This window comes from Blennius ocellaris, assembly GCF_963422515.1.
Source record: "Blennius ocellaris genome assembly, chromosome: 3".
Classification (NCBI taxonomy): Eukaryota; Metazoa; Chordata; class Actinopteri; order Blenniiformes; family Blenniidae; genus Blennius; species Blennius ocellaris.
The window spans coordinates 1,835,469-1,859,351 of NC_137652.1; the positions used below are offsets into that span (position 1 = coordinate 1,835,469).

Here is a 23,883-nt window from a genome sequence, read left to right on the forward strand (position 1 = left end):
AATGAATGCATGGGGCGAATTATTTCCTCCTGTGTTGTTGATGGGTCCCCATTGTTTTCTGGGTTTTGGCAGTATTGTTAATGTACCATTCATGCCAATAATGCAAAGTGGATTGAAAACGAGACAAAAAGCTGGGCACGGTGTGGTGTGCGTTGAACGAGGGCGAGCCGCCACGGCCAATCAGAGAGAGACTTGGACGTCGGAGCGGTGAGGCGGGATAAAACCCGCTGATTCATTTAAACATCGTCATCCTCGCGGTTTTGGGATTGAGAGACGGAGTCGGTGAGAGAGGAGGAGAGAGGCGACATGTGAGTGTCTGTGTGTTCAAACTGAGATAACTGCATGTGTGTGTGTGTGTGTGTATGTATGTATGTATGCATGTATGTATGCATGTATGTATGTATGTATGTATGTATGTATGCATGCATGCATGCATGCATGTATGTATGCATGCATACATGCACATGTGTGTGTATGCATGCATGCATGCACATGTGTGTATGTATGTATGTATGCATGTATATATGTATGTATGTATGCATGTATATATGTATGTATGCATGTATGCGTGTGTGTGCGTGTGTGTGTATGTATGTATGCATGTATGTATGTATGCATTTATATATGTATATGTGTGTGTGTGTGTGTGTGTGTGTGTGTGTGTGCGTGTGCGTGTGCGTGTGCGTGTGCGTGTGCGCGTGCGTGTGCGTGTGCGCGTGCGCGTGCGCGTGCGCGTGCGCGTGCGCGTGCGCGTGCGCGTATGTATGTATGTATGTATGTATGTATGTATGTATGTATGTATGTATGTATGTATGTATGTATGTATGTATGTATGTATGTATGTATGTATGTATGTATGTATGTATGTATGTATGTATGTATGTATGTATGTACCATGTGTGCATGAGTGAGTTTAGCTTTGTTGTTTGTTCAATACAAATGGAGACATCAGCTTGATTGCACAATGGCCTGTGGGCACATTTGTTACCATGAGGACAAAACTCACTTGTCTTGTGAATCAATGCAATCTCCCTGAAATACACGGAAACACAAGGTGCATTTGTATCGGACTTAAAGCGGTTGGCGCGCTCACATGTTGGACTGTCACCTCTGCTTTCTCCATATAATTCAGTCCCAACAAGGAAAAAACACTCATTTTATGGGTCAAAACGAGGCCCTGTTAACCCAATAGAGCCACCAATGGTTATTCAAGTATTTATTAATGCATATAACTCACAAAGTGATAAACATCTCATAAGCAAATTATACCTTGGTATAATATCACTGAAGAAGGATAACACAGACCACATAAAGCAGCGATGGGGAAAAGGAACTGGACATGGAAATATCTGCGGACATGTGGCTGAATGCCTGGAAGACACAGTCATCTACCACCAATCCTCTAACCTGGAGAGACTTCTGTTGGAAGAACCTGATTCGTTTCTTTATAACTCCTAAACAGAAGTCCAAACAAACTGGTTCTCAGTCAACTTGCTGGAGGGAATGTGGAGAAGTGATGGCGGATCGTGCCCATGTTTTCTGGACCTGTCCCTCTATTCAGACCTTCTGGAAGGAACGTAGGAACAATAATTACAAATATACTGGGTTTTAGTTTCAGCTCATCCATTACAGCTCTTTATTTTGGTCATATTCCTGATGGACTGAATAAAGACGATATTTACCTCTTAAAGATTTTGCTGGCTGCGAGCAAAAAGGCCATTACAAAATGCTGGCTCCAATAAAACGGTGCTACTGCTTTCCTTTTTGTCAATATTGTTAAACACCTGCGTCTCCTAGAACAGATGACCCACTCCCTACGACTCCTAAAAGAATTGGGAAAAAAACGGTGGAAAAAATGGTGTATTTATTTAGCCAATGAGACAGATATTTAACTTTACTCTTTGACATTACATTGTGAAGATGCTAAACTTGCCTTGATTCACTTTCATCCCATGACCTCATATGTTCGTTCTGTATTGTGTTTATTTACTCCTGTCAATGTAAAAATACTCATAAATAAGAAGTAAAAAAAAACAAGGCCCTGTTTACACGACAATGTTTCAAGTCAAGTTTTACAAGTTTGGCGTTTGGATGGCAACGTTTGTCCATTTACACAGAAACGGCGGAAACCGTGAACAGGATGTAGTTTTCCTGTAGGACCAGAAGGGGGCGCTGTTTTTAATGTAACGGAAAACAACCATCTTTTACGCTCGTGAACCCCGAAGCCCCTTTAAACCGACTTTCCTCCTGGTTTTGTCCCTCAGTATCCGTTCTTTGTAGGGAATAAAACACGTCTCTGCCTGTGATCCAGATGACGACGACGCAGTGTGTCTGAAGATTGTTTTTCCAACTCCGGCTGGAGTTTCAGAAACAATGATTACCTTTAGGCACTTCCCTGATGGTATTATCATCACATCACATTTAAGGAGCTGAACTATTCATGTTCTCACTCTTACCTGCTCCACATTCCTCCCATGCCATTGCTGTTCTTCATTTCCAAAGTCGTCCTGCTTCCACGCCGCCTCACATGCTCATTCATCTTTCTTTCTTTTTTTTGTTTTTCACTCCCTCACTGTCTCGTGTCTCATTCCTTGAGTACATTTCCAATTTGAAAAGCTCTGCCGGGTTGTTGCGGCTAACAATTAATGGCAATTTGCTGCAGCACTCTGAACAGAATTCCCATCTTCATGGACAGTTTCATCAATATCTGTGAACATGGAAAGAAAGGCGGGAACCAGACAAGCAGGACTAATTTGTTGTCACTCAGTAATACATATTCCAACTGAAGAGAGAATAGGTTCATTACCGAAGGCCTGTGTGCCATTTAACCGCTGAAAAGAAGTTGCTACTCACACACTGAGAAAGTCCATGAGCCTGAAAATGCCACAGACAAAGTTAAAACATTTAACTTGTCGGTATTTTATCCAAGTTTATTTTCCCCCGCCGTAGCCGATAGGCCCCGAAGGGGGATCTTGAAACAGTCTCCGTCCATACATCCGTACGTCCGTCCGTTCGAACGTTTCTACCTATATCTCGGCAACCCCTGGGCCCACAGTGACCAAACTTCACATGTGGATACATCTCCGAGGGGGAAGGGATACTATGGTGACCTTGACCTAATTTGCATATTAAGTAGGTCATTGCTCGTCATGGTTGCACAATACATGTATTTTCATATAAACATTTCTCCTCATTTCTCAGCAGTTCCTGGGCCCACAGTCACCAAACTTCACACATGGACACTCCACCTGGGGAGAAGGGGCACCATGGTGACCATGACCTCATTTGCATATCAGGTCACAGGGTCACTAAGTGCATAAAAACACCTTTTGGGCTCTAGAGACGTATTTTGACATAGCTTATGAAGAAGACCTTTCAGGTTCTACATAATTATCTACTAGGACCCATGGAACACCCTCTAGTGTACCAAGTGTGCTGCCTTAGAGCTGCTTTGTGAGAAAATAGAAAGCCCTCCGGCGGGGGATTAGCCCAGCAACGGCCTTCTTGTTCTTTATATTTGCTCCTCAGTTTTATGATGTTTCTTTGTGCTGTTGAAGCTACAGAGCAGAGCTGCTCCACGTGGTACCAGCTATTACAAAATGCAGATATTAATCCATTTTCTATACCCACCTAATACAACTTTGCAATAATTGGCTGCTGCATGTTGTATAAGTGTGTTTTCTTTTATGCATTTTGTTCTCATATATATAGTCTACCTGTGTTGCAGTAGTGAATTGATACAGAGCTGCTATGCGATCTCGCCAGTTTGCTGGTTAACAGGCAGGATGACGGTTCTGGAGACGATAAAGACATTTTCACAAGTTTCTTGTGAGGAAAAACAGCAGCTTTTAAAAGATTGGAAACCAAAACCTGAGTGACCAAACCTTCAGCCAAGCTCAGAACATTGTTCCTACTTCCATGCCAGTTTGGGGAGCAGACGCTCTGCAGGAGTGGTTTCAGCACCACAGACAGCTCCTCTGAGTGTGGAGGCCGCTATTGAATCAGCAGTGTGAAGGAGGCCAGAGAAACACACCACCCACACAAATTCAGAGGCAATTAAATATTAATATTAAACCTAAAAAGCATGACATTGGACTGTGGGAGCGCATCAGGGGTGCCAAAGCACAAGCAGAACATGCAAACTCCACCAAGAAACGTGATTTTCATGAAGCTCATCCACCTCCCAATGTTGCGTTAGCCCCGACGTTTTGATTCAGTTCATTTCTTTCGACGCTAAGTGCATCCTCCGAGCTGTAAAACTCACATTACCGGTCTGCACAATCCGAGTTTTGTTATTGACATGTTTTGCTTCCACAACATCTCTGGCAGTTCCCAAAATCTTCACCAAAAACTCTTTGAAAACTCTGTATCGCAGCGGCCGCTTCACTCCTGCGCCCCTCGCCACCGTCACTCTCCTAAGCAGCGATTTGACATGGTACAGTAGCTGCCTCTTTGCTCCGTGAGAGCCCCTGCTATCCCCGCACCCCGCACGGCTGTTTGAAAGGAATTTAATCTCACCATATAAGCCTGATCCAACAATCTTTCGGGCATTCACTCATGTGGAATCTGTAAAACGTGGCATAACTGATCATGAAGCGGCACAAAGCCATTTTTTATCACACAGAGCCAGCCAGCGCATCACAACTGTTCTGATGTAAAGCACACAACCTGCTGTGCAGAACTTTATGACGCTTCAAAGTGACGTTTTTGTTGTTGCTTTGGGTGCAAAGGCACTTATCGCCACTATTTTGCTCAGATAAAATGACAAGTCTGAGTATCTGTCAGTTGGATAAATGAAACATAGAAGCTTTTTGTGACGCCAGTCCATTCAAGTGTATTAGAGAGTTTGGTCAGTTTCTAAACGTGGTGGTTATTGGTCAAAGCAGGAGAGTCCACATTTGCACATGAAGCAATTTACAATGTTAATGTCACTTGTATTGTTGCAGGGATTAAAGTAAACTCTAAAAAATATATATATAAATCACATTGAAACCTGTTCCATCATTAACTGTGTTTCAATAAACATTAATTGGAGAGAATTTCCACAGAGACTTCCCAAAGGTCACATCCAGCGTTTTCTTTTTCACAACTCTGTTGGTTTTTATCGGTCGTTCAGTCCAGCTAAAATGTATTTCTGGTGGTTTTCTGTCTTCATTGTATGTTTAAGAAATATTTACAAGTCTCGCCTTTTAAAAAAAAAAAAATTCACAAAGATAAAGCCATTATTTTGTTAACATACTAAAATGTCGCTCTTCAACCTTTGTGTACATAAATTCATACGTATATATTGCTCCATGTACCAAGCTGTCCAATATATGTACTCATTTCAATATGGGTCCTTGGTGGTAAATAATTAATGACGTGCTTAAACCACTATGTGAATCTATATTATTTCTATCTTACACCCATCCAATATGGCCGATGATGTATATCTGGTGGGGAATACATCTTGAACTCAAAACCTTAAAATTGTCATTTTGGAGCAGGTCTGGTGACTGTAAGGGAAAATATATGTGAAGTTGATTGTAATTTACATTTTCTTCAGTTGAATCGGATGGATGAATAATTCAGTCGCTGTAGTATCGTCAATTTTTTGTTAACATTCCAGCTGTAGAGTGTTAATTAGTTTCAGCTTTTGGTTGCATAGTTTTCTTAAAATCCTTGGCTCTTGTTTGTTTGTTTGTTTGTTTGTTGTGATGTTTGTGCACCGTGCTGGACTGGCCAGTGGTCACACCTCTTTATTCATCTTAGGTTGTTGGAGCCAAAGCTTGACCTCTGTGGTCGTCGTGTTGGAGTTAATTATGATTTAATTCTAAAGTACTGGTGATGTTTACGCGCCTTTATTAATTAGATTTTTCAATTTCACTTGTCCACAAGATCCAGCCATTTAATTTCTTTTTTGATATTATATTTTTACAATTCATAATGAATGGATGTATTTATCAAAATTATGCCCCATTTATTTTATTTATGTTGTTTTTTTCATCTTCTTGAAGATGTTTTGCCACCAACAAGGTTGTCTGTGTAATGAACAAGGTTGAACATTCCTCAGATTGTTTACTTTCACCTCAGTGTCTTTTGCTTGGATCTTTGCTTCTATATATGTACACATAATATGCATTAGAGAGAAGTGTTTTTGGCTTCATATACCTTTAAATTACTTTTCGATTAAATGTTTTCCTTGTGCTGTTTGAATGATTCAAGCCCTGTCATGCCTGCGTTTTACAGAAATCTCTCTATTTTTTTTTCCAATACAAGTGATTAAAAAAAGGTTCCAATATTGCGAAACTGATCAGTACATTATATAACACCGTGGAAATGAGAGAATAGATATTTACAACTTGATTTAATGGTTCTCTTTCTCTCTGTCTTGTGTTTCCAGGACGGAATGGGGAATCTCCGGGTCACCAAGGAAGGAGTCCGACTGGAGGGAGTGTCGGAATTTTTACTGCCTTTATACGTTAAAGAGATCCAGTCACGTCGGGTAAGAACACATGTCCAGCTTATCTGTTTCCGTGTGTGTGTGTGTGTGTGTGTGTGTCTGAAGGTTTCTTCCACCCCCGATTATGACCAGAAGTCAGATGTTGTTCTCCAGCAGTCGGGGCGTATTTGTCATGTATACAGTTTATAGCAGAACATATGATCCAGCACTCGACCGCGTCTCCATTCATCACATCCAGAATTATCATCGATCGTCAGCTGAGGCACCGTTACCACTTTATCACTGTATATAGGCCAGAGTGTGTGTGTGTGTGTGTGTGTGTGTGTGTGTGTGTGTGTGTGTGTGTGTGTGTGTGTGTGTGTGTGTGTGTGTGTGTGTGTGTGTGTGTGTGTGTGTGTGTGTGTGTGTGTGTGTGTGTGTGTGTGTGTGTGTGTGTGTGTGTGTGTGTGTCACGTGAGCGGGATTGTCTTCGGAGAGTGTGGGGAATTTAATTGTGCGGCAAGAGATTAATGGCGTAATGGAGTCGGACTGAAAGACACTTGACAACTGAAGGAGAGTAAGTCTATAAAAAGATACCTCATGGAATGTTTATTTTTTGATTACTGTTAAACTAGAGATGATGAGGTGCTTAGAGGAGTTTCATTTTTTTTTTTTTAAGTCGTTGGATCGATACGCATTGATTGATCTTGCCAGACTCGTATCTCCGTTTCCATGGAGATATGAGTAGGAGCGTTTTCAAAAAGTTCTGTTTTCAGTAGCTCGGAGCACAATTTGTATATTCCTCATTTATGATTTTGTTATGGAGCACGATAATGCATTTCCATGGCAGATATGGTGATGTGTGTTTTATAAAGTTGCTCTTCAAGCTGCATTATGGTGCGAGAATTAATTATACTTAAAGACAAAACTCTCTCTCTCTCTCTCATAATTTTATATTATGTATTACAAAGTAAAAGCCCGACCTGGTGCACAAGGAACAATAAAGCATAGTAGAGTGATTGAGAAAGAAAACATCGGCGGGTGTAAATAGACGAGGAGTGTCACTAGAGGAGAACAGACGTATTGACCAACGCTCTTGTGATTGAGACGGATAAACACAAACCTGCTGAGACGCTCTTGAAATACTTCAAATGTTGCTTACAATTGATATTTCATCTTTTCTGGTGAGTGAAGAGGAGTGGAAAAGGCTGACGGGTCACACAGGTTTCATGTGAATTTCCTGCAAAAGCATTGCATAACCCCAAGAGTTCTCAAAACCATTTGTATAGAGGCGCTTTGCTGTTTGTGTTTTTCATAAATCAGGCCTTTACAGCTTGAGCTGTTTTGGTTTTTTGTTTTTTTTCTGGCCACAACAGGCACATATTCTTCACACTAAGGATATTTTCTTGTATAGTGGTTGTCGTAAATGAAATGAAAGGGTGAGAAAATGCATTTTATAAAGCAAGCCAAGCAAATATATGTTAATGAAACATATAAGGTGCTTTGACTCTTTGCTAGCGTACCCTCACTTCAAGGAGGGGGTCTTTCTTCCTGTTCTCCCCTTGTGCATGTGTAGGTCTTTTATCATTTTATTATTCTGATAAGGTGAATTACTGCATCATGACGGGTTGTTTGTGTGAATGTATGACGTGTCCTTGCTGTTTTTCCAAAAATTACTCAGCATCTACTCAGACAATTCAAATAAACTTGTGATGCATTTGAAAATCTGTATATATAACAATAGTTTATATACGTCTAATAACAAAATACAAAACTGTTTCATGCACGATAATAATATAGATTTTTTTGTGCTATTTTATTCTGTTAAAGTAAAATAGAATACAACTAAATGCAACCACTAGCTCTGTCTTTATTTGTACTCTACGTATTAGGAAATGATGACGCAGCATATAAAAAAAATCCAGTTTTATCTGAGCCAAAAGCGAAATAAATCTTCAGCCTCTGTGGGACTTAGAAGCACACTTAAGTGAACACAGTTACCGAAAGTTGATTTAGTCTCATTGTGTTGTTCTTATGAAAAGGAAGGGATTGAGTTGCGACTGCCGCAACGTGGAGGCTGAAATTCTTAAATAATTTAGGAAAACAATGGTTGTATCTACAAGTCGTGTGTTAAAAATGCATCATGAAGAGAAAGAGAAGATTCTGCTGTATCAGACTGAGTGTCGTATTTTGAAACTTTTGTTTTCTTCAGCACATTATTATTAGTGCGTTTTGCTTTTTTTTTTTATTTCATTCAAAAGTAAAAATAAATAAATAAATAAACAGTCTTCGTTGCAAAACTTCCTGTTCTCGTTTTCAACAAAAGGAGCAGAAAAGAAGATTTGCTCTTATTCGGCTTATTCAGCTCTTATTCATTTTAGCAGTCAAAAAGCTGAAAAAACCCCGATAAGCTTCTCAGACAGTCTAAACACCCCTTTGGCTGCTCTGTTTCTATTTTCTGCTGCATATTCTATAACTTTTAGGTAAATTTTAGCTTTTCATGTTGGGCTGAATCTTTTATGGTAGCTTTGGATTCTGTTTGTGTTTTAGTGTCACCTGGTGGTGTTAGATGGTAGATCACTGTATGTTCTTTGTAAATAAGGGCTTTAATAGGTTGAATGATTCGTTAAACAACTGACTTATTATCCTAATTTCATGGTAACATGGTCTGTTAGTTGGATCATCTCAAGGAAGACAGAATCAGTAGCTCACGACCGTGACCAATCATGGACAAGCAGTTAACGTCACAGAATTTAGGCTTCTTTATAATTCAGAAACCTTTCTTACACACACACACACACACACACACACACACACACACACACACACACACACACACACACACACACACACACACACACACACACACACACACACACACACACACACACACACACACACACACACAGATGCACATTCACACACTCAGAAATTAGATGGTATGTTTTTTTGTTATATTCTCCATTTTTTTCCCCTTAAACTGAGAGAACAGCTTGTTGGAATTGCTTAATGCATTTTGTGTGTGTGTGTGTGAGTGTGTGTGTGCATGTGTGTGTGTGTGTGTGTGTGTCTGTTCCAAGGACATGATTGTCAACCTTTGTGTTGTAGTGAGCATGTGGAGTAAAGTGTATTTTAGGTTTACATCTGTCGGCGTATTGATATTTTTCCTTCCTAAATGCTTTATTTTCAGCAGATATTGATGTTCTGTGTCTGCGAGGAAGCCCGTGTATATGTGTGCATGTCGGTGTGTACGAGGCAGAGCTTATCTCTTTCACATGAAAGCAAGCAGCAGGCTGCCCTCGCATCCTCTAAGCAGCGGGCGTGCTCTTATTTTGATATTGACAGTCGCCACGCTTGCATCGCGGGACTGAATCAGAGGTTTCCACCGAACGCCCCGGGGACTCGACAGTCTCCTGCTTGTTTTGTGAAGAAACACACTGCGGAGAGATTGGGGGATAAAAACCACGAGCGTGGAGGGAAATTCTAGAAGGCAAAGAGGGACGGGAGGAGCTGCTGAGAAGATCAAAGGGTCAATTCAGAAACTTTTGTGACAGAGACTTTTTTCTGGTGTCATTCAGCAGCTGGTGGCACAGATAATTAGAATTTCCACCTGCCAACAATGTTGTTTCATTTGAGTTAAAAGTCAAATGTAATCTTGAATCTAGAATCTGTTATTCAATTCTTGACACAAAAAAAAGATGTATTATTATTTAGAACATGTGAGAGATTGATGGAGCCGTCTTAACAGCCATTTTAAAAAAAGTCTCTCGCAGACTTTGTATCATATAAAACAAGCTAAACTATAGAAAAGAGATCATGGAGGCTCTAAAGCTTCTATGTATGTATGTGTATATATATATATGTGTGTGTGTGTGTGTCAATCGATTACGCTGAATCGTGTCGTCTTGTGTTTGACATAGTTACATTCATACCAGATAAACTGAAATGATTCTTTGCCATTTGTTAAGACGAGGAGAAGACAGCAATCAAATAATAGAGAAAGATGTTCTTCCAATAAGATGTGGGCAGCTGGAGCCGAACATCTCTCTCTACATGGTAAATGAAGAAGGAATAGGAAAGAAAGACAATTCTTTTGAAAAGAGATGAGGAAGGGAAACGTATGAGATGAGCCGTATCAATTGAGAGTATTAAAGGATGGGAGAGTACAGTAACGGTATCTCCAGCACTGTTGGAGCACATCGGCGTAGCGGGAATGAGAAGTGGGAGGGGAAGGTGTAGAATATGGAGTGGGAGTCGTCTGATGTCGTAACGAAGAGTTGGAGAACGGTCGAGATTGAGATTCACTGCTCATGTTCTGCGATGATCCGTCCACACAGTCAAAGTGCACTTCACAAGTCAAACAGATGGAAGATTTATAATCTTATCACATTTAAAAGAAAACCAGAGTTTTTGAATTATGAAAATAGTATGAGAGAAAAGAAGAAAAGGGTGAAGATGAAATTCCTCCCACACGGCTGTGTTATGCCTTCTTTAAGAAAACATCAAATAAGTCGCGCACACGCACATTCTCCATAATCGGGGCCATCCCCCAGCAGTGCATTGTGGGAGAGGTAAAGTGGAACATTGTGACTCCCAGTGAGAGCTAAATGCAGAGCGCTGCATATAAACCACACGCTAACGACGACAACAGCGACGCCGTGAGAAATGAGATTGGCTTGTTGGGTTGGGAGAGACGGAGTGCCGCAGAGAGGGGGAATCACGGTGGAGGGGAAGAAGCCCACATGACTGCAAAAGGAAAGAGAAGCCAGACAGGCTTTGACAGGTAAAGGAGACGGCGGCGGGACAAAAAAAGGTCAATGAGACACGGAGAAAGAGTCCGTTGGTCTTTGGTTGAGGCGCCGGCTTGAAATTCCAACAGCAGATTTTTAAGCTATTTTTGTATTTCACATATTTGTAAGGTGGCGCTGATGTTCCTCGCTGTTGGGTTTGGATGGAATTAAAGTTTTTGTGTGCGTGTGCGTGTGTGTGTGTGTGTGTTTATGTGGCTTAATCACAGCTCGATCGCCGCCCACCCTCCCAGAGAAAGAGGAAAAACAGCAAACACTGCATAACAACCAGGCCATAACTGACACATTCACCAAACAGCCTCCGTGATGAGAGAGGCCAGAACATTTTCTTGTTCAATTGTTCAGTGGAGCTCGTGCGCACCGATACTACGTGCTCACTGGATAAAGCGGCGAAGATGTCAGCTCAGCAGTCCCAGAAAGAATGAAAAGATAATACACAAGATAGTATCTGACAGTAAGTGTGGACACCTCAGTTCTTGTTAAAGTAAAAAAAAAAATAAAAAAGAAAGTTTGTGATGCGGATGCTGAACAGATCACAGTATATCCAATATATTCAGGTCAACAAAAAAGTCCGTCACAAACACAACGGAAACGGAGAAAAGCCGTCCAGTCGGTTTTGGTGAAGCTGCCCCTCAACACACCGTTTACACAAATACATTCTCACATTGCTTTTCTGTTGTTTTCTTTTCCACCCAAAAGCCAAGTCAGATGTATCTGTGCAGCTATCGTGAATCCACGGGTCGGTGATTGCATTAAAACTACGACTGCTCAGGTGAAGCCGATCGCACTAATAATCGTGACTGAAAAATTTCCTTAATGTCGACGTTAATGTTGAAGGAGCAGAATATTCCTGAAAGAATCAGCACGAGTGTGACAGTGATGAGAAAACGACGAAATGTGTCTGGATTCACAGTTTTGGGTGATAAAGGGGCGTATTTACAAAATGAAAATCAAAACAAACGCTGGCTATTTGTACTCTCATTTGTCCATTTTGACCACAGTACAGTATTTAGGCCCAAGACCAGGATCAGTTTCCCAGACAAGAAATAAGATTTTATTGAGGTTCCAGATGAGTTTATAAAGTCCAAACCTCCACTCTATGTTCCACTCGTTTCATTGCGTTAATTAATGATTACCTATTGGGATTACATAAATCTTAGTATATTTCTGATAACTAATAATGTATGGGTGAAGGCTGTTGTAAGTATATTTATAGTTATATATATGTGTGGTGATAGATTTTTATTGTACCATTTTGTAAAGTACGAGGGTACAATTGTAATCCTTTTCAAATACTTCCCAATTTTATTTGGGCTCTTTGTTCCTTTGTGAGCATGTTGGTGGACAATTGGTGAAGTTTTATTTGTTTATTTACTAAACCGTTCTAATCGCAGTTTGTTTGTTTTTTTGGCTTTAGTTTTGTTTTTCATTTGAAATAAACATCACGGTCTTGCAAAAAAAACTAAAACTCGAACCGCTAAAATCTACTACATTAGCAGGACGCACAAAGTATGCGGTATTCTCTGTGTTTTAGTAGTTTTGGTTGACTTGCAGTCAGAGTTGTAGACTTTTAATAGTAATAATAACAATGCATTGGTTTTATATGGCGTGTTTGAGTTTATTTGGCAGGTTGTTTGGCGTTTTGTCACTGCCGCTCTCTCTAAATCGCACCCTGTAACTCCTGCTGACACACAAACTTCCTTGCATGCATGTACGGGCACACACACACACATCCACACACACACCAACACCGACTCTTGCCACAAGGCCCTGTAATTGTTCCCGCAGGGACCCCATGACAACCGATCACCACCGCCCAAGGTACAAAGAAATCTTCATTTATTCTGCTCTTTTGCTGTCCCCCTCCATCTTTTTGATTTGGCTTTTTGGTTTTATGTGGCTCTTTTTGCTTCTTATAAGGCGTTTCTCCCTCGACCCCCTGAGTGTGACATTTCTCTTCTGTCTCTCTATGTGGCCGAGCTCTATTGTCTTTGCTGCGTCTTCCTCTCACAGACCTGTAGTGATACTGGCTCCCCCGAGAGGCGGCTGGTTATATGTGGCAGACTGCCTGGATAAGGGACTCACTTCCTGGGGGGGGGGGGGGGGGGGGGGTGTTGGCTGCCTCACGCTACTGAGATGGGATAAATTAACACATTTAGAGGAAGTTAAGATATAACAGGTGGGTTTTGGAGGGTGGAGCCCAACAGGCAGGTACTGCAACCTAGACTTGAGATGGAAAAATGCTAATAGCCACGTAATACGTGACAACAAAGAATGTAAAGAACCAAGTTCAAAGTAACAATGATTAAAAAACTCCATTCATCCATATCCTGCACTGCTGCTTCACGGAAGACTGGGAAACACGGGGGGGGTGGCGGGAAAGTGGGAGGATGCCATAACTTTATTTTTTGCTCTTTGTCAGTTCTGGATTTATTACTCCTTCTCTCTGCCTCATACTTTCTCTGTGCTGCTCCTCTGGGGACCTGAGCTTGCTGAAACTTCTCCAACTCTGGAGCTGTAATTGAATAGCAGAGAGTTCTAATGGAACATTAGGCTGTTCCCGTCTTGGCAGGCCCTATTGATTTTGACTTTGCAGCATTGTAAACAATCTGGGGTAAATGTAAGTGAACGGATGCAGACCTTGGTATGGGCTATAATTCCAGGGCTGTGGAACTGTTGCACCATGGCAAGTGTGACTGTTACAGCGTGGTTTTGTTTCACTTTAATGGCGTGTTACCTGGGGAGCCAAGTGCTTGCAACTTTCTGTGAGAAATAACTGGAGGTGATATTTCTTCTTTCTTTGAGATTTTGTTTGTGAGAAAGTCCAGATGTCAAACACACTTGATTATAATTGCATGATATAGGCTGCTTCTTCTCTAAATAATAGCTTTTTTCATGTCATAATGTAGAGTGACATTTGTGTGTGTGTGTGTGTGTGTACACAGCACGTCTTTGAATAATATACTCCTGTCAAGGTGATTTGTTTTTAGTTTATTTTGTAGAAAAAAAAACCTTCACTATAACTCGCACGAAGTGTCAACAGGAAGTTCAGCTGCTATGAATATTTAGTTGAAAATACATATAAGGCATACTAAATACTGTCAGTATTTGTAGTGAGTCATGGTAGAACACAGCTGTGGAAAACACAGTGTCTGACTCACGTACAAGGACATCTGTCGAAAGTTAGTTTCCACCTACTGGATTTTTTCACGCCTTAGTCTTAAAAATAAACTCGCTGACATTACAGACGGTGTGCATCGCGCGGACTGGCGGATTCAAGTGAAAACAGAAAATGTTTGATCCATTCTGGGTGTTACCGGACTACCGAACACACAACTTTTTGAAACATGCTCCAACTCCACCTGCGTGGAAACGGAAGAAGACGTCATTGTTCTGAAAGGGTTGCTATGGCCACAGCAAATAGCTCTCGCAACAACAGCAATGGCGGAATCCAAGTCCAGTCGGCATTCTCCTGGAACTTCATTGTTTATCCCCCGCCGTGGCCGATAGGCCCCGAAGGGGGATCTTGAAACAGTCTCTGTACGTCTGTACGTACGTTCGAACGTTTCTACCTATATCTCGGCAACCCCTGGGCCCACAGGGACCAAACTTCACATGTGGATACATCTCAGAGGGGGAAGGGATACTATGGTGACCTTGACCTAATTTGCATATTAAGTAGGTCACAGGGTCACGAAGTGCTTAAAAACACATTTTGGGCTCTGGAGGCCTAGGTTTTTGAGCTAGGGCTCTGAAATTTTATACACACCTACTAGTACTCTGGGGACACCATCCAGCATACCAAGTGACCTGACCTTGACCTTGACCTTGAAGATTGGTAGGGTCTGAAGTTTGCTCGTCATGGTTGCACAATACATGTATTTTCATATAAACATTTCTCCTCATTTCTCAGCAGTTCCTGGGCCCACAGTCACCAAGCTTCACACATGGACACTCCACCTGGGGAGAAGGGGCACCATGGTGACCTTGACCTCATTTGCATATCAGGTCACAGGGTCACTAAGTGCATAAAAACACCTTTTGGGCTCTGGAGACGTATTTTGACATAGCTTATGAAGAAGACCTTCCAGATTCTACATAATGATCTACTAGGACCCATGGAACACCCTCTAGTGTACCAAGTGTGCTGCCTTAGAGCTGGCTTTGTGAGAAAATATAAAGCCCTCCGGCGGGGGATTAGCCCAGCAACGGCCTTCTTGTTAATAGTTGAGTCGCCTGCGATAACAAGGTGCGTGTTTTCACCATGGTTCATGTTAATAGCTTATCGTCATCTTTGCCGAGGTGTGTGTGAGATTTCATGGCAAAACAAACCAGCAGCACCCACTAGTGGCCCAACATGAAAACGACATAGTTTTGGTCATTTCAACCCATTTTGTGTAAACCCAAAACATTTCTGACACAAAAATGCAAAAACGATGCATTTCTACTCGACACGTTGTGTAAATGAGGTCTCATTCTCATCAGGTCGTCGCCGTAAAGGTGCGCTGCATATTGCAGTTTCTCACCAAAGCTGCTTCCATGAGCTTCGGATGCTTTGGGGCAGAATGAACCGCTCCGCTTTCTCTCACTGTATTTCATTTTTTCCATTTCCCATCGCTCAAGAAAGGGGTGTAACACACCAGTGTGGCATAAAGGGTGCGGCGCCTTCAAGTCCAGCAAACGTAAAGCGTTATTTGATTTAAGCAGTGTGTCACCTTTAGCCGGTGACGCTCTCGACGTGAGGTTTCCTCCAGCCTCCGGGCTGCGTGACGGCGTGGCTGTCTGCAGATGAGAGCTGCATGGAGACGCGTACAGAGGTCGTGTCGGACAGCTGGGCTTGGTCTCTGCTCCCTTCAAGTTTGAAAAAATAAAATAAAATAAAATAAATGAATGCAGCCACTGATGTTAAATTGCAAACGCTAGACAAAAAAGTTTAACTGGTCGAGGTTTGCAGGGGTTATTGGCTGCAAGTCTGGGTTATTCAATAATCTCCCGTCTGTCGTAGGTGTGTGTGTGTGTGTGTGTGCGTGTGTGTGTGTGAGTATAAAATTGTTCATTTGGGCAAGCGTTCAAAGTCTGTACATTGTGTGAGTGTTTGACGTGAGTGTGTGTGTGAGATGTGGTCATGACCTACGTAAAAATAGTCTCCATTAACATTTAACAGCATTTTCCAGAATGTCAGGAGAATGAAAGTCAGACCGGCCGTTGAGAGGACGGAGGAAACGACACAAAATGAATAGGAATATTAATCCCTTGCTCTTTGAGATAATTCCTTTTCTTCCCTGCGGTGGCGTCTCGTCATCTAACGGCCACAACAAATCCCTTCATCACACGACCGGACTGCAGACAAAGGGCGCGTCATGACACGTCGCGCTGAATCCAAGAATTTTGGTGAAGATCTCATTAAAACTCAAAGTGTGTCAAAACACTTATCAGGTCAAACTGTGCCTTTGCTTTGCTTTGTGTTTCACCAGCGGTGTGAGAATGGATATAATAATAATAAATCTAGTAATAGAATATAGAATGTGTATAATATAAGAGACAGACAGTAGGTTGAAAATGTCAAAACAGATTTACTATATAATAGCAACTGTCAATACGAGCAACGGGCAACAGGATGTATCATCCAGCATCAAAGTGCCTTACAAAGCTTTCCGCGTGTCATGTGACACTTTCATTAGGAGTTTTTATCCCCCGCCGTGGCTGATAGGCCCCGAAGGGGGATCTTGAAACAGTCTCCGTACAGTACGTCCGTACGTTCGAACGTTTCTACCTATATCTCGGCAACCCCTGGGCCCACAGTGACCAAACTTCACATCTCAGAGGGGGAAGGGATACTATGGTGACCTTGACCTAATTTGCATATTAAGTAGGTCACAGGGTCACGAAGTGCTTAAAAACACATTTGGGGCTCTGGAGGCCTAGGTTTTTGAGCTAGGGCTCTGAAATTTTATACACACCTACTAGTACTCTGGGGACACCCTCCAGCATACCAAGTGACCTGACCTTGACCTTGACCTTGAAGATTGGTAGGGTCTGAAGTTTGCTCGTCATGGTTGCACAATACATGTATTTTCATATAAACATTTCTCCTCATTTCTAGGAGACACTCTAGGACCCATGGAACACCCTCTAGTGTACCAAGTGTGCTGCCTTAGAGCTGCTTTGTGAGAAAATAGAAAGCCCTCCGGCGGGGGATTAGCCCAGCAACGGCCTTCTTGTTAAGTTTCACTATGAGCAGGTTCTTAACCTTTGATGTGAAAGAACATACACGCTTCAATAGTTAACACTTGTTTAGAATTCTTTCCTTCCTTCGTTCATCTTCCAATATTAAAACCTGAAAGTGCCGTCATTAAAATCTTTCCCTCAGTTTTTGTCCCCCCCGTGTCAATTCCCATGCTTGCTCTATTAAACTAATTCTGAAAGCGCAATACCTGCTTTTGAACACCTCTCGTCCTTGTAAGTCACCCTGGCTCAAGGCAGCACATCCCCTCTCCTCCTCACCGGCGCCATGAAGACGGTCGTAACTGTGGAGCACGAGGCCGTCAGCACGCCAGCTAGCCTTTGATTTAGTGAAGCGCGCACGCCGAGGGTCATCCACAGTTGGCTGGGTTTCCTTCTTGACTGATGTTTTATTCTAGGCTTTATAACGTAAACCTAGAGTCAGCTCACTGTACCTGTTGTGTCCCTCCGCGGGCCTCGGCTGCAACATGGCCGCCACAAGATGCTTTAAAGCATGACGAGCTGATCTTCCCCCTGTTAGCCAAGTGAGAATACCGTCCAATGCTGGTTTCCGCGCGCTAATTGCCATAACGATGTGGTGAGCAGATAGCTTTGTACGGACAGATTTATCTTTTAGCCCACAGCTACTTTCAATGATAGCATCAGTGGGGAAATGAGGGCCTGTATTAGGTAACGGGACCGTCAAGACAGAAATGTTCCACTGAGACACAGACAGAAGTATGCTTTCATTAAAGCGACGCATAAGAACAAACATGAGAAAAACTTGTATTTATGACCAAAACTGAGGGGGATGTTTCATCCTTTGTAACTTCTAATGAACTTTAACCTGAAATTTGACTCTATATTCTCGGGTTCTACTGACAGAACGCAGTGCAAGGTAAAGCTGAATACAAAACCCGATACACAGCATATTTTATACATGCTCTCTCCTCAACAAATATCAACTGTCTAAGTCAGCCAACTTTAATCAAGATAGTACACAAACCGGGAACGCCGTTTCTTTTTAAACCTCAGCAGGACTATCCATATATACAGGTTGTGCTCTCATTTATTCTGGCTCCTCTCAACGTGCAGAGTTGACGATTCCTCGACGCTCACCCCGGCAGGTATTATGTATTCACCGGGCGTCTGCAGGGGAGCGGTCGCAGTCCTCTGTGTGAAATTAATTAACGTTGGACATTCGAATTAATTAACTGGACAGGAGTGTGGCATTACACTGCTCTGGCCTCATGACATTAAACACTCATCCACACTCTCTCACACACACTCTCTCACACACACACACACACACACACACACTCACACACACTCAGCTGAGCCAAGGAGACACACACCGGCTCACAGATTATATTTAATTACCAGTGTGCAGATCTTTAATACAACATGGATCAGCCTTAATTACATATTGTGGTGTTCTTCTCCTTCTCTCTCTCTGTGTGTGTGTGTGTGTGTGTGTGTGTGTGTGTGTGTGTGTGTGTGTGTGTGTGTGTGTGTGTGTGTGTGTGTGTGTGTGTGTGTGTGTGTGTGTGTGTGTGTGTGTGTGTGTGTGTGTGTGTGTGTGTGTTCCAAGGACATGATTGTCAACCTTTGTGTTGTAGTGAGCATGTGGAGTAAAGCGTATTTTAGGTTTACATCTGTCGGCGTATTGATATTTTTCCTTCCTAAATGCTTTATTTTCAGCAGATATTGATGTTCTGTGTCTGCGAGGAAGCCCGTGTATATTTGTGTGTGTGTGTGTGTGTGCGTGAGATAGAAAAGTGCATGACATAAGATTGCAGGTGGAAAAGCTGCATGTTCAACATTAATGTAGTTCTATTTCTTATGCCAACTTCTACGATATCAACTTCTTGAAGCACAAGAAGTGTGAAACGAGAAACTTAAAATTTAGTAGCTTGAATATTGGGACACGTTAAGGAACGGTGGAACGGCGCAGAATCGCAGATCACATTAATCTGCGTGAAGAGCAGGCGTCCTTGCTCTGACAAAGGAAATTAGTTTGTAAACATTCAAGTCAAGAAAAATGCTGTGAAAAGGGTTTAAATTGAAACCGTTTCAATACATGCTAAAGTCTGATGTGTCTCTTGTGGCGCCATGTGCCAGAGTAGAGCTGCGTGATTGTGGGAGGAGTCAAAGGGGGAGGAGCCTACCTTGATTGCGATTGGCTAAACCCTCGATGACACTATACAGGGTTTGATTTCTGAGTGGCTGGTTGGAGTAACACACTTTTTAAAACCTGGAACAAGCCGGGGCGAGAGAGGACACACTGTCTTCACCTCTGGGGCGTCGGTCCAGATGTGGAGACGATTAGCACTGCTGAGAAACCTTTAGGAAGTGGATTGAGCAGAATATGAGCCTTTAAAGAGCTGAAATCATTCAAATCAAGCATTTTGTTTGCTTAATAAAACAGCTGCATGTTTGTCAGCCCTGATTTAGCAACGTCAGTGACTGCCCTTTATAAAATGGTCCAAAGTTTCATCATCCTGGTCAAGAGGAAAAAAAAGACTACAGATATTTCAGTCGGAACCTTGCTTCAACTGCAATCTGCAAAGTTGCCGTGACACGGCGAGAACTGTTTGAGTTGAGAGTCCTTGGGCCTTTAATAATCTACATTTGTAATCGTGGTGCAAAACTCCTGAGGTGGGTTTTTTTTTTTTTTTTTAAGGACAACTGCTAATGGTTGAGTGCTTCAAGTCTGATGAATAATTTGATATCACAGTACTGAGTACTGTGATATCTGTGGGCCTCACTCTTCAACTCCGCTGGTAAAGTTTGCCTTAATTTTACTGAACCTACCGGAACAGTGAAGTAGGTTTGAGACTGGGCTGTTTCCTGAGTGTTCAAATCACCTTCAGTCGATGACACAATGTCTGGACTTCTCTTGAGGTCCAGAGGATCTATATGTAACCTGGGCATGTGGAAAAACAGAAATATCTGCAACAAACTTAACACCTATGTGAAAAATACTCAAATGAAGCCTTGGAACTTCTTCCAAAATAAACGAATACCTTAATATTTCAGTAAATAAATATAAAAGTCCTTAAAAGGGAAGTGAGAAGAAGAGATCTCTTTCACTCCGCCAGCCTCAGAGATCCACATGAGGAGGACTTTATTTTTCATCTTAAAGAAGCTGCATACCTTTGAGTTAACTTTATATGTTTTTACTAAATTTAGATTGATTTGTTCGTCATAGTGAGCATTAGCAATAACATTCCGAATGCCCTTTTTGTGTCTCATAGCTGTATTTATTTGTAGAGTTTGTTATTACAGTTAGTATGCTGTTTAGCCTGGAGGACTGGAGAATAACGATCAAGGTTAAGGGGAGAATTCATCCATCACATTATCTTGTTGAGCACTAAAAGCTGCAGTATTGACACGTTTCCCTCCGTCTGGTAAAATCATGAGAGATTGAGGTTTCCTCTACTTAGCGACTCACTTCCTCTGCAGCCAGCTCAGTGACACTGCAGAAATCCTCCGGCTGAACTCAAATGAAAATCTGGTTCCGTTGAGTTGATAACTTAATCTCTCCCTTTAGAAGTCCGGGCTCTGCACAACTGGAGAAGGAACAAGTTAATCATCACATATAAACAGGGTTTTTTTTTGCGTTACGCTCCAGCTATAAGGATGCATCCCATCACAGTCTGCCAGGCAAGCATTTTTAACTGTTTTTATTTTCCTCTCCAACGATCCCCTGTGGCAGGTTCAAATAAGGAAAGCGAGTGCCGATCACCTTGGGTGTGATTCACAAGCAGTGCTCATCCCCGTTTATGTATCTTCGTTAACACAGGTTAAGTCAAGACCAGTGTCGAGTCCTGGGTCGTAAATCGGTTCCACGGGGATTTTGCTGGATAGAATTTGAATGCAGAATTATCTCCATACAACGGGGGGGGGGGCCTGAAAAAAAGCATCAGCGTACTGAAGTGGCAAACTCGGTTCTAACAAGAGGTGCTCCACTTTATCAGCAGTGTTATCCTCCAAAAATAGATGTGAGGAGGACCTGACAACCCGAGGAGAATTCCTTTCATAAAATCTTCCTGGGCTTCATTAAAACCTTTAGAGGAAGTGTCTTAATGAGGACGCTCCGAGTTCCATCTGCCATTAGCATACATCAACACACGCGAATGCTGGTGTCAGCGACGAGAATCAAGCAGCCACACTAAAGTGAAGGCTAAAGCGTTCTTTTTTTCCCCCCATCACCGTTCTCCACGAAGGAAACACAGTCCATCCTCTGTAAGGATGTCAGGTAAAGCTTGTGATCGCTGGAAGCGTTCAGAGCACTGAGCTTTCACAGTATTCCACCAGTTCGTCACATCAGCGGTTCCACTTTTGCATCAGATCGTTTTGAGATTAGAGTCAACGGTGCCGGTGTGGCCGTTTTCTTCTAATACAGCAAAAACCCGAAGAGGCAAACATACAAATGTGACTCTCCCAGCAGTTGTTTTTCTTCCCCCACCGCCTTCACTTTTTCACACGCTTCACTTTCTGTTGCCGTTTGACACTAAATTACAATTAAAAAGCAGCACGAAGTAGCATTTTATGTTCTTCTGCAGGGAGCAATAAAAGTGTATGGAATTTGCATGGATGACAAAGCTTAATTAGACTTCATGCCAAATGAGCAATAATAGTATATGACGGTGTAAAGTACAGGTCTTAAGAGTCAGAGCGTCGTACTTGAGCTCAATGTTGCTTTACTTTGGGGCGCTGGGGCTAATCAGTCAGTCTGTCGCTGGCCAAACTCCCGGAGGCTTCTGGAGTCACAAATTAGCATCAAATGCACGTTTTGTGTTTAATGTATTCATTTTATAAAATATGAAGAGCAAAGTGTTTTACCATCTTATTTTTTTAAATGGTTTTTTTCATCCTTCTCTCTATTGCATGAAGCCTCTTTTCAAATCAGTTATTTTTCATGCTCACTCTTTTTTGTCCAGGACTACATTCTGTCGGTTTACAAAGCAAGAATGCCTTTTTTCATACCTTTCTCACTTTCCAAACTGAAACCAATCATTAAAGACGAGTTGGCTCGCAGCTTTCTGTGGCTGCCGGTGGGTGATGTCGAGCAGAGAGGTTTTATGCCGCCACATAATGAGAACATGTTCACTGCACATAGAAGATGAATGATTTCCAACAGGTTCAATTCCCTCCATATGTGAAAGTCAGCCTTTTCATCTCCATCATATCTTATCTCTGAGACCAAATCCCACTTGTCGCTCTCGCACTTCCCTCTCATCTTCGTAAACCATTCCCATGTCCCGTTTTATGCAATGTTTTGCTATGAAGAGAACCCACTTCATCCCTCTCATGTCCCGCCCTTGCAAACCATTCTCAGTAATTATGAAGGCAGCTACTCGACTGGGGATTTCATCACAAGGCTGAGAGCTCTGCAGAGAGGCCAACATCAGGAAATCCCTGTCACAGCAACGAGTCTCTTACAGACCACATGACACACTGTGCTGCTGGAAAACCAGCAAAAAGCCCAAAGGAGCTTTGATTAAAGCCTCGTTTTGGAAGCCAAAGACAAAACTCAAAGGTTCTGTGCAAAACTCAAAAAAAAAAAGAAACCTTCTCGTCTTGATTGTCTTCTTCCTAGGAATGATAAACTTGCATGGCTAAACAAGCTTAGAGATCTATCGTTTCACAGCAAAAGAGCTAATTGTTACACTTGATTGGTTTTTGGCGTTTAGCAAATTCCCCAAATCCGGGGAGTAAAGAATAAACACTCCAAAACTTTTAGCCTGCTGAAAAACCTCTGAATATCTCACACACTCTGCCCAGTCCCCGCTTCAAAGTGCGTCTAAGCAGACAAAGAATTGGACAGCAAATGTTCTTGTACTATTTAACAGGATTGGGTCTTTATAGAAAATAAGAACATGAAAACTCCCGTCAGCCCTGAGCCCCCAGTGAATGCCAGTGTTCATTTTGAAGCAGCCGGATCCTTCCAACGTTGCTTCTTTGAGGGAAGCGAGAAAAGGCCCAGCATACATTATTGAGCGGTTATGACTCTGGGATAACAAGCTAGCCAGGATTGAGCGAGGAAAAAAAATAAAATAGTTGAAAGGAGAAAGAAAGGGATATCCGATGAGTCACTTCAGAACACGTTGACGCGCACGCTGTATGCGTTCAGAATTTCACTCTCGGCCCCTCAGTACATCAATAACTGGTCAAACTAAAACTTCAAAGTCATTTCTCCGTCTGCTGTGGTCTTCCGCCGACAGCTTTGCTTTGTTTCCCACTCAACAACTTCACTGTTTCAGTAATGAAGATCGAACTCAAGGCAGAAAACCTAACGGCAGAGGATAAACCCGTATATTCTCCCGTTGTACGTTCCCGCAGGAGTGATAAGAGATCTAGATTAGTGCTGAATCCTGCGCCTGCAGGCTAGTTATGCAGCCGTTTAATGTAAGTGTTGCTTACTCC

The 23,883-nt window shown here is 42.2% G+C and overlaps 1 protein-coding gene across 2 annotated transcripts in view; it reads left to right on the plus strand.

Moving 5' to 3' along the window:
* Nucleotides 1–23,883, plus strand: part of sgcz (sarcoglycan zeta) — a gene marked incomplete at its 3' end in the record, with an annotated part of 343,333 nt that overhangs the window by 225,963 nt on the left and 93,487 nt on the right. For both annotated transcript variants that reach the window (XM_080520696.1, XM_080520697.1), the window contains exon 3: nt 6,383–6,484. In XM_080520696.1, the coding sequence (XP_080376822.1) occupies nt 6,383–6,484 (102 nt within the window). The remainder of the gene's footprint in view (nt 1–6,382; nt 6,485–23,883) is intronic.